This window comes from Spermophilus citellus (assembly GCF_964194105.1).
Source record: "Spermophilus citellus genome assembly, chromosome: 6".
Taxonomy (NCBI): domain Eukaryota; kingdom Metazoa; phylum Chordata; class Mammalia; order Rodentia; family Sciuridae; genus Spermophilus; species Spermophilus citellus.
In genome coordinates, this window is record NC_138187.1 from 16736148 (window position 1) to 16747785 (window position 11638).

Here is an 11638-nt window from a genome sequence, read left to right on the forward strand (position 1 = left end):
TCCTACACCAGCGGCTTTAGGAGTCTCAATTCCTCATCAGTAAAAGGAGGATAATAAGAACCCCCCCCAGCCCCCAAGACCACCGTGAAACTTTCACAAGACACGACGTCTGGGCTGGATTGCAGCCCAGTGGTAGCGCGCTTGCCTACCGTGCGCCGTGCCCTGGGTTCGAACCCCAGCACCGAACAAATAAACAGCTGGCCAGAGTAAACATGCACAAAAGGCTTTAATAAAGGCTTATTTTGACATTAAAAGCAACAGGCGGAAGGACTGCGAGAGGCTGCGTATTCTCCACTTGATCTGCTTACAGCCTAAGCGTCCCCAGCTCTCAGACGGGGTCGTAACTGAAGCCGCCTCTTTGGGGTCCCAAGGAGCGCGGACGCCGGCTGCACCGGGTCGGGCGCAGGAGGACAGCTCGCGCGCTAGCCCTGCAGCCGCCTAGGGACGAGAAGCACCGCCTTCGGGGGACAGGGCGTGCGCGGGGGGCGCCCAGGGCGTCCCGGCGCGGGTCCGCGGCTTCGCCGTCCCCTGGGGCTCCTCCCCCCGGGGAGCAAGGCGACCCCACCGCTCGCCTCCCCCGCGGCCGCCGGCCACAGAAAGAAAGGCCCCGGGAGGCGGGAAGCGAGGCCTCACGTGGGGCGCTGCGCCCGCGCCGAGGGACAGCCAGGCTACTCACTGAGCCACAGCTCCAGCGCCGCCGCCGGGCCTGGGGGGCCCTCAGCACACTCGGTCCCGGCCGCCGCCCCTGCCCCCGCAGCCACCGCCGTCGCCGCCATGGGCCAGACCCCGCTGCAGTGGCCGCAGCCTCCCCTGCCCCTTAGCTGCTGCCGCTTGGCGCGACCCTGGGCTGCCGACGCGGCAGGCGCAGAAGGCCACGTGACGGGGCGTGGTCAGGCCTGGACCCGCCCAACCCAGGCCCCGCCCCCACGCGGGCTCGGGCAAAGGAGGACATCTCGGGCTCCCCTCACCGCCTCTCCGGGTCTCCGGAGACCGCCGGCAAGGTCAAAGTCAAATTAACCTTGCATGGCCTGCAGAAGTAGGGGTGCCAGATAAAAGGCAGGACAAATAATCATCCTTTTAGCATTTTTAATCCAGGAAGGTCTTCCCAAACTACCTTCTCCTCCCTCGCACCGTCCCCCACAAACCCTTATTTTCTCCATTACACTATCGACTTATCAGACATCTATTTTGCGAAAGGACTCTAAATAAGGGAACCAAGCAGATGTTATCATCTGTCCACAAGATAAGTCAAAGGGCTAATTTTTTACAGAATAATGGGCTGTTGAAACAAATGTGCAAATTTCACAAAACCGGCTTTCCCCCAATGCTGAGCTGTCCTTCCAGCAGACAGAATTAATCCGCATGTCTACAAGCCAGAATTATTTTGTATTGCTACCAGCCATCTACTACTTAGAGGACTGCCAGACTTCTTTGATGAAAAGCTAGACCCTGGCAAGGTGAGCAGTCCACACGATGCCCAATTTTCCACTGAAGGGGGCTGGGGATATAGCTCAGTTGATAGAGTGCTTGCCTTGCATGCATAAGGCCTGGGTTCCAATCCCTGGCAACACACACACACACACACACACACCAGTCTTCCACTGAAGTACAAAATCTTCCCTGCAGTCCCTTACCTATTTCACCTCACTAAGTAGGGACCTTAGTCCAAAGAGCTGTGTACTTCAGGCCCTTCCATAATGCCTGACATACCAGGCATTACTGTATAAGTACTTGTTGAATGTGCAAATGCACAGTGAAAGCAATGAATACACAAACTAAGTTTAGAAGGACATTTCCTGTGCTACTGAAGCCAGATTTAAAGTTAGGTAGTCAGTGTAGTTAGGTAAATCGGGTCTAATATCAAATGAGATTTAAAATGGAGGCCATGTTGAGAATGAATTCTGGGAAAAATTGAACAACTCTTGGAATGTTAATGAAGTCCTGGAAAAGCCCAAGGCCAGAGCCAATCCCAAAGAAGTGTTAATGAACAGCCCCCCAGCAAACTTGAAGATGCTGACTTAGAAGTCCTTCCTGCCCAGATTACTTCTTTGGCCCACCTGTGTCCAGCCCCTCAGGCCTTCCCACCTACATGCCATCACTGAAAGAAAAAGGGGAAAACAACCCGGCACTTCCACGGATTCTACCTCTGGGGTCCCCTTCTTCCTCGGGAAAAGTCTTTTCTGCTGTCCTTTAATAAACTTCTAATTTCCACTCTGACCTTGCCTCGGCGTGCTTCTCTAGTGTTATACTTCAACATTGGGGAAGCAAGGACTCATCACCGGTCAACAGCGGTAACACTACCTTAATTCCAAAACAAATCCCCTACCCACACATATTCCCATCTGTTCATAATGCCCTTCAACACTGAAAATTATGAAACTACACTGAATGACCCATGATTGGACTGTTTACTGTGTGTCAGATCCTATGCTAAGTACTTTGCAGTTATTGGTCTTAGTCGATTCAAACTACTATAACAAAATGTCAGACCAGTGTCTTTTTTTTTTTTTTTTGGTACTAGGGATTGAACCCAAAGGCACTGAGAACCGTGCCAGTGAGCCTCATCCCCAGCCTTTTTTTATTTTTTATTTTGAGACAGGGTCTCACTAGGTTGCTTACAGCCTAAGTTGCTAAAGCTGGCCTCGAACCTACAATACTCCTGACTCAGCCTCCCAAGCCACTTGGATTACAAGCATGTGCCACCACACCCAGCTACACCAGTGTCTTAAATAACACACATCGATTTCTGTCAGTTCTGGAGGCTGAGAGGTCCAAGATCAAGATGGCAGCAGACTGGGTTCCTGGTGAGGGCTCACTTCTTGGTTGCAGATGTTCACTTTCTCAGCGACTTGCTCATACGAATTTTAAGGGGACACAATTCAGTCTATAATATCACCCATACAGGGAAAATTTTACTTTAATTTTGTAAATTTAACTGTACTTTAACAATGAAAATTATGTATGTATTGTTTAAAGCATACCCTCTTATGTCACCTGATTTTGGTTTGGGGAAATAATTTTACATCTCTGTAAACTGTAGGTAACTGACACCAGTGGAAAATTATTTCTCTCCATGGACATGCAAATGAATACTATCCTGGGAACACACAACCCTCTTCCTGTGGAAAAACCAGTTTGGCCTCCATTTGCACAAGCATTTCCATATCCCTGATTTATAACCTGTTCTCTGGATTCTCCTTTGAACTAGTTTTAACAGCTCACCAATTTCTTCATTAATGAGTTAAATAATGCTTTTAACGCACATTAGTCTCTTGAAAATTCTAAACATCTGGCAACATTGGATCTGGTTTTCCTCCTTGCACCAAATACCTAGAAACGTCAAGAGGCTGCAGTTAGAGAGAACGGTTCTCTAATTGCCAAAGACTACCCTTCACTTCCTGAGTATTTCTTATACTTATTACTTACTCTAAGTACCTTCAGTTATTTAACATTTTGACATCTACATCAGTGTTTTTCAGACTAACATGTATCAGAATTATCTGGAGGGCTTGTTACAGATTGCAGGGTCCCGTCCCACATTCTCTAATGGAGTAGGTTTGGGTTGAGGCCCCAAAATTTATCTTCCTAAAATAGATTAAAATAAAGGAAATGGAGAAGGAAGGATAGGATAACATAAAGATAAAGGGAAAATGGGTACTGCAGAAGGAGATGAGAGGTAGAGTGGAGGGATGGTAAGAGGAAGCAATGTAGAACCAACATTTTTTTTTTTTTTTTGGTACTGGGGATTAAACTCAGGGGTACTCGACTACTGAGCCACATCTCCAGCCCTATTTTGTATTTTATTTAGAGACAGGGCCTGAGTTGCTTAATGCCTCGCTGTTGCTGAGGCTGGCTTTGAACTCACCATTCTCCTGTCTCAGCCTCCTGAGCCGCTGGAATTAAAAGCATGCACCACTGCGCCCAGCTTAGAATAAACTTTTAAAAAGTCATGTGCATATTTACATATACCACAGGGATCTCCACCTTTATGCATAGGTATAGCTCAGTTGGTAGAGTGCTTGCCTCAAATGCACAAAGCCCTGGGTTCAATCCCTAGCGCAACCAAAAATAAAAATAAAGAAAGAACCAACCAAATATAAATACACAAGGGAAAGGAAGTCTAGTAGAGGAAGGAGAATGGGGGAGGGGAGAGGAAGGAGGGTGAGAAGGAAATGGGGAGGGGATCATGAACTGAAATCCAGTTCCATGCACCTGAAGGTTGTTGGGATAACCTCAACTATTGTATAACTATAAAGCTCTAATTTTAAAAAGTTTTTTTTAATAAATCTTAAAAAAACAAAACAAGAATTTATCTTCCTAATGAGTTTCCAGATGATGCCAACCCTGCTGGCCTGGAGACTACAGTTGAAAGGTTAAAGAATAAATGGACCCCTCGGGGCACAGTGGCGCATGCCTGTCATCCCAGTGACTTGGGAGGCTGAGACAGGAGGATTTAAGTTTGAGACCAACCTTAGCAACTTAGTAAGGCTCTAAGGATTTAGTGAAGCCATATTAAAAAAAAAAAATACTATAAAAGGGCTGGGACTATAGCTTGGAGTTAGAGCGCCCTGGGTTTCAATCTACCATACTACAAAAAGAAAAGTATAAACCCACTATTTTGTATAATTACTATACACTAATAACTATAAAATAATATTTATTAAAAAAAGAATTCATAGCTGGGCATGATGGCACCACCTGTAATCCCCGCTACTCAAGAAGGCTGAGGCAGGAAGACCACAAGTTTGAGGCCAGCCTGGGCAACTTAGTGAAATCCTGTCTCACCAGGGAGGAAGGGGGGAAGGGAAAGCAAAAATACCAGGGAACGATATTGGCCAAATTATACTGTGTGCATGTACGAATATGCAACAACAAATCCCACCACTATACGTAACTACAATGCACCAATAAAAAATGTAGGGAAAAAAATAAAGAAATCTTGCCTCAAAAACTTTTTAGAAAGGGACTGGGATGTGGCTCAGTGGTAGAATGCTCCTGGGTTCAGTCCTCAGTATCATAACAAAAATACATTAATACGTACATACGTACATAATAGTTAAGAATTCAGATTTTAAAGCAGAAGCCGCCTCTTCTCCAAGCCTACATTTTTGTGATTAAGTAGTTGTACCCCTTTTAGAGATGGCTTGGTCTCTCCAACTCACTACTCGTGTCCCTTTCATTTATGTTACCTGAGTTCCTGTAGGCACCTGAGTTTGTGACACTCTTGCCTAGTTTCATACCTCATTCATACATTCTCTTAACATTCTAGATCATACTGATGGATTAAGTAATGGGCATAATACAGGAAGAGGGAGACGAAACCTGTGGCTCCTGCCCTCAGTGGCTCCCAGTCCAGTGGGGAGGGAGGACTATAACAGGGCGACAAGACCCCAACAGGGTGGGGTTCTGCTCAGGAGGAGTGAGCTGCCTGGGAAATAGAGAGTCTGAAATAATTAGTAAGAAACAGACAGAGCCAGGTATTAAAGCAGCGCCTCTGACAGGTCTTCTAGTCCTGATAGGAGCTGGAACTGAATGACTGAAAAATGGCCCTGATTCTTTATTCACACACAATTCACATATGAGTCATGATGGCTTCCGGCAAGGAGGTGTGAGCTGCCTGGAAAGGCATGGTGGCACCCCCCTGTCATCCCAGATGCTCAGGAGGCTGAGGCAGGAGGATCACGAGTTCAAATCCAGCCTCAGCAAAAAGCAAGGTGCTAAGCAACTCAGGGAAACCTTGTCTCTAAATAAAATACAAAATAGCACTGGAGATGTGGCTCAGTGGTCGAGTGCCCCTGAGTTCAATCATCAATACTAAATAAGTAAAGTAAAAATAAAAAGTCTGGGGCTGGGAATGTGGCTCAAGCGGTAAGGGCGCTGGCTTGGCATGCGCGCGGCCTGGGTTCGATCCTCAGCACCACATACCAACAAAGATGTTGTGTCCGCCGAGAACTAAAAAATAAATATTAAAAAAATATAAATAAATAAATAAATAAATAAAAAGTCTGAAATAATCAGTAAGAAATAAAAACAGAGCCAGAAATTAGATATAAAAAGAGGAGCCCCTGATGGGTCTTCCAATACTGATGGGAGCTGGAACTGAACTACTGAAAAAAGTGCCCCCCACTCTATTTAAGGGAAAGTACATCAAAGGCAGGGATAAGGTTTCAGCGGGAGGAGTCTTGTTTGGTGCTTGCTTCTTGGTGTGGCAGGGATTTGCAGTAAACAGGTTGACTGGCATTTGGGAAAGACACATCCATCTCCAGGAGGCTGTGTGGCTCCAAAGGGTCATTCCCATCTCCAGGGCTGTGCTAGAACTTGAGCAGTGAGCTAGAACAGGGTACCCATGGATCAGCGTTCACAAACCAGTGGATTCCGACTGGGAGCTTCCGAAACAGGCTTCCCTGCCTGATGGCTTTAACATCGCTCAGTTTACACACAGCTCAATTCACATATGGGTCACGGATGGCTTCCGGCAGAGGACCTCATCTAAATGGATATAGAAGTAGAGGACTCTGATGCAGTCAGGAGGAGGTCAGGGAGAAGCCTGTTGAAGAAATGACGACTGAGCTGAGATGGGAGGGATGAAGAGTGATTAATAAGAGAAGGCAGGGGGAGGAAAGGAGGATCAGGCAGAGGGATCAGCATATGCAAAGCCCTGTGATGGGGAAGAGCAGGGCCCTCTGGGGATCTGGCACCCGTCTCCAGCACCTCGCACTGTGCCCCAGGTCTCCTCCTGTGTACTCAGGCAGCCCTGACTGCCATTTCCTTCACTATGTTGTGAGGAAGATCTGTCTTGCATTTCTTTAGAGTGAGCTTTTATAGGCAATGACATGTCTATTTCATTGAATGTCTGGTACTTAACTGGCACAAAATAATTAGGTTGGAACAGCCCTCTGTGGCGCTTCCTGCCTAGCTCAAAGCACCAGGGCAGGTTAACTGCACCTCTGACCTTCTTTCTCTACTTCTGCATGTTCCTTTCCATGGGCCTGGAATGTCCTCCAAATAACCTCAGGGTTGGCTTGTCAGATTTAGCAAGTTAAACTAACAGAATTCCAGGTAAATATGCACTTCTGGTACAAAACAATGTTTTTGTTTTTGTTTTTTTTTTAGCATAAGTCCTAGTGGGGAACTTATTAAAAATAAAAATTAAAAAATAATTTTTTATCTGAAATTAAAATTAAAAAGCAGCTGGGTACAGTGGCACATGCCTGTAATCCCAGAGACTCAAGAGGCTGAGGCAGGAGGATCCAGAGTTCAAAGCCAGCCTCAGCAACAGTGAGGTGCTAAGCAACTCAGTGAGACCCTGTCTCTAAATAAAATACAAAATTGGGCTGGGGATGTGGCCCAGTGCGAGTGCCCCTGAGTTTAATCCCCAAGACCCCTCTCAAAAAAAAAAAATTAAAAAGCAACAACTCACCTCCTCAAGAGTGTGTTCCCTGACTTGCCTCCTTCCCAATTACGTATACAATCATTTCCACGTGCCTGTATGGCTTTGTCTTTGCCTGTCCCCCACACTGCTGTCACCTGTGTACTTTCTACCACTGATCTACATCCCCAACCCTTTTTATATTTTGAGACAGGGTTGTGCTATATTGCCAAAGCTGGCTTTTTTTTTTTTTTTAAAGAGAAAGTGAGAAAGAGGGGGGGGGAGAGAGAGAGAAAGAGAGAAAGAGAGAGAGAGAATTTTTAATATTTATTTTTTAGTTTTCGGCGACACAACATCTTTGTTTGTATGTGGTGCTGAGGATCGAACCCGGGCCCGCACGCATGCCAGGCGAGCGCGCTACCGCTTGAGCCACATCCCCAGCCCCCCCAAAGCTGGCTTAGAACCTGGGGTCCTCTTGCCTCAGCCTCCTGGGTTGCTGGGATTACAGGTGCGTGCCTCTGCTCCCAGTCCACACACTTGCGTTATCATAATCATTAATTTCTTTTCAGGCTGTGATCTCTTTGGGGCAGGAGTCTCATCTTTTGTCCACTTGTTTTTCGTCTGTGAAAGCTTAACAAATATCAACCCATCAGTAAATAGAGGCCACAGACCTCTGCAGGCGGGGTTCCACAGCTGTGGCCTGTCTTACTCCTCTGCACACTCCCAGGCCCCCAAGGACCTGGCACACTGTTTGTGTCCCATAAATGAATGAAGACAAAATTGGATGGACTCAGCAAGACAGATTATAGATAGAAAAGACCCCTCCCTTTTGGGCATCTGTCCTAATGCAGTCAGGATGAGAAAAATGCTGTAGAGGACAGATATGACTTTCCTGGCTTGGACAGAAAGGCTAGGACCCCAACATTTTGCCCTGAACTAAAGGGTAAGAGGGAAATCCCCAGGGCCTCATAAAGAGTTTAATGAGTGCCTAGCCAAGCTTGTACAGCCTTCTAAATTTAAAGAACTGTCATGTTCACATTCATATCATGTGAGTTACTAATGAAAATAGTAACCACAAATGATGTGAAGTTCCTGAACACTGCAAAACAGTATCTAATTAAACATAGGACTTTGGCAGAGCCAGCCATGTCTGCGCTTGACTTCACACCCTCACCATCTGATCCAACCAGATGTCTGTCTGGGCTTATTCAACATTTACTGACCCTGTACTGATCACAAGTTCAAAGCCAGCCTCAGCAATGGCAAGGCGCTAAGCAACTCGGTGAGACCCTGTGAACAAGTGCCAATCTCAGCATTGGAGGCAGTGTTGGACAAGACGCATGAGGCTCCTGAATGTGTGGACCTTAGGATCGGACCCTGACAAGTGTCTATAGGACCAGTTACATATACAGTCATTTCCATAACCAACTCTTAATTGTGTGCTGCAGAAAAGAACAGGGTGCTGATTAATGAGGAGGAAGAAGCCTCTGGAAGAAAGTCAGGGGCTTCCCTGGAGAGGTGCTACTGAAGCACAGATTTGAAGGCTAAGAGGAGGATGAGGCAGAGGGGGAGAGCAGAGAGTGGACAAGAGTGTTCTAGACAGAGACAACAGCGTGAGCAAAGGCGCTCAAGAACTTAAGGCAGGCTGATGTGGTCAGGGACCAGAGAACACGAGGCCAAGGGCAGAAGGAATGAGTGAGGCATCACTGGAACATGTCAGACCTGTCAGGCCCTTTGATGGTTAATCATTTTTCTTTCAATTTTCTTGGGTAAAATACACATAAAACGTATTCTCTTAGCCATTTTCAGCATATAGGTCAGCATTATTAAACACATTCATGATATTGCACTACCATCACCACCACTATGATAATTAATTTTATGTCAACTTGACTGGGCTACACGATTCCCAGAGAGCTGGTTAAACATCATTTCTGGATATGTCTGTGAGGATTTTGGAAGAGATTAGCATTTGAATTGATGGACTGAGAAAACAGATGGTCATCCCAAAGGTGAGTAGGCCTGATCTGATCTGTTGAGGGCTTGAAAAGAAAAAGGTGGAGGAGTTGAATTAATTCTGCCCGACAGCACGAGTGGGGCACTGGTACTCTGCCCTTGGTGCTGCACCACCAGCCTTCCTTAGCCTCCAGCTTGCAGAAGGCAGATCACGGGACATCTCAGCCTGCATTATCCTGTGAACCACTACCTTATCTCAACCCTCTTCCTAGATAAACATCCAGCTGGTTCTGTTTCTCAGGAGGATCCCCAAACAGGCCAGAATAGACCACGATAAGCTGGTCATGACCGCAGCCCTCCTCCTCATCCAATCTTCTTCTTCCAGGCTCCCTGCTTCTGCTCTGGCCCTGCTCAGATCTCTCTTCAGCACAGCTGCCAGAATGATTTTACAAAAAAACACAAATCTGACAATGTCACTTCCCTGCTGGGAATATCTCAAGGCTTCTATTTTGTGAAGACCCATATCCTTGTCTTCACTAACTGAACGCCCACTTTGTTCAGGTACCCAGTACTCCCCACCCAGTCATGAACCCCAGGGAAAAGCAGACCTCACCCCCAGCTCAGACTGTCCCCAGCAATGACGGGGAAGTCAGGAGGGGGGAGGGTGCGTCAAGAAGAGTTTCTTTGATTTTAGAAGAGACAGGACCACAAAGAGCTGCTCTCTTCCCAAAGAAGGAAGTTCAGAGAAGCGGCCACCTGTGCAGACAAACCCAAGGCTGCTGCAGGTGCTGGGGCCAACAGAACAGAGGTGGAAAGACGTCACTAAATCAACCAGGCCTGGAGGCAGCCCTACCCCTGAACTTCCTGTTATGTAGGACAATAAATCATCTTGTTAAAACTGGTTAGAGGGCTGGGGATGTGGCTCAAGCGGTAGTGCGCTCGCCTGGCATGCGTGCGGCCCGGGTTCGATCCTCAGCACCACATACCAACAAAGATGTTGTGTCCGCCGAGAACTAAAAAATAAATATTAAAAATTCTCTCCTCTCTCTCCTCTCTCACTAAAAAAAAAAAAAAAAAAAAAAAAAAAACTGGTTAGAATCTGGATTGTGTTATTTGCACACATACCCTGATACATTTTGCTTGGCAAATAAAAGAGGTCATTCAGTTCTCATCTCTTGCCAGTTTCTCAGCAGTCACCTCTACTTCTCCCCTGACCCCAGTGCTTGGATCCACTCAAGTTCAATTTTCTTCCCTCTGCTTAGGATGCCCTTCAAACTCCCATCTGCCTGGGAAATTCCTACTCATTCCTCAGAGGTCACATAATCTGTTAAATTACCTGATGGCTCCTCTAGACTCTTATTGCTTTTTTCAAAAAAGGTTTTCCTTTTCTCAGTATTAATTTTCCTGGTCCCTGGGAAGGTAAACAATTTTGTCATAAGCAAAACTATTAACTGATAAATAGAAATTGAATCCAGAGGCACTTTACCACTGAGCTACCTCCCCCGTCTTTTTTGAGACAGGGTCTCACTAAGTTGCTGAGTGTCTTACAAAACTGCTAAAGCTGGGTGGCTGGGGATATAATATAGTTCAGTTGGTAGAGTCCTTGCTCACATGCACAAGGCCCTGGGTTCAATCCCCAGCACCACCAAAACACAAACAAACAAACAAAAAGAAAACAGCTAAAGCTGGCCTCAAACTTGCGACCCTCCTTAGCCTCCAGAGTCACTAGGATTACAGTGTCACTGTTTGAATAGACAACTTTCTAATCCCAGCAATCTGGGAGGCTGAGGCAGGAGGATCACAAGTTCAAGGCTAGCCTGGGCAACTTAGTGAGAACCTCAGCAACTTAGTGAGAACCTGTCTCAAAGTAAAAAGGGTTGGGGACTTAGCTCAGTGGTGAAGCACACTGCATTCAGTCCCTATTATCAAAAACAAAACAAGTCTCTCATAAAGGTAGTATCTTCCAGGTCATGGATTAAAAGCAAATTATAGGCAATGGATCAGAGAGCTAAATAGCAAGTCTTGCAAAGAGGTAAGATTTCCTGGGGTAAATGAAAGTGATACTGGGGGACTATTAGAATGTGGCAGAGAGGCACCAGCTAATGACTACCACTTCTGAAGAAATGGAATCTGACCGACAAAGCCCTCATTTTTTTCATGATTTTTACTTGAATCCATCCTAAATATCAGGCAGTGTGCCAGGCGCTATGGTTATAGTGAGGAGCAACAGGGACCTCCCATCTGCCTTCATCTTTCATATATACACATACCCAGTGCAGATACTGGGGATGGAACCCAAGGACACTTTACCAC

At 46.3% G+C, this 11638-nt stretch overlaps 1 protein-coding gene across 2 annotated transcripts in view; it reads right to left on the reverse strand.

Annotated features, from left to right (window-relative positions):
* The window catches only part of GGA2 (golgi associated, gamma adaptin ear containing, ARF binding protein 2), a 33775-nt gene extending 32906 nt beyond the window's left edge, over window positions 1-869 (reverse strand). For both annotated transcript variants that reach the window (XM_081297554.1, XM_081297553.1), the window contains exon 1: window positions 677-869. In XM_081297554.1, coding sequence (XP_081153680.1) covers window positions 677-776 — 100 coding nt within the window. In that variant the 5' untranslated portion in view covers window positions 777-869. The remainder of the gene's footprint in view (window positions 1-676) is intronic.
* Between the last annotated feature and the right edge of the window lie 10769 nt (window positions 870-11638).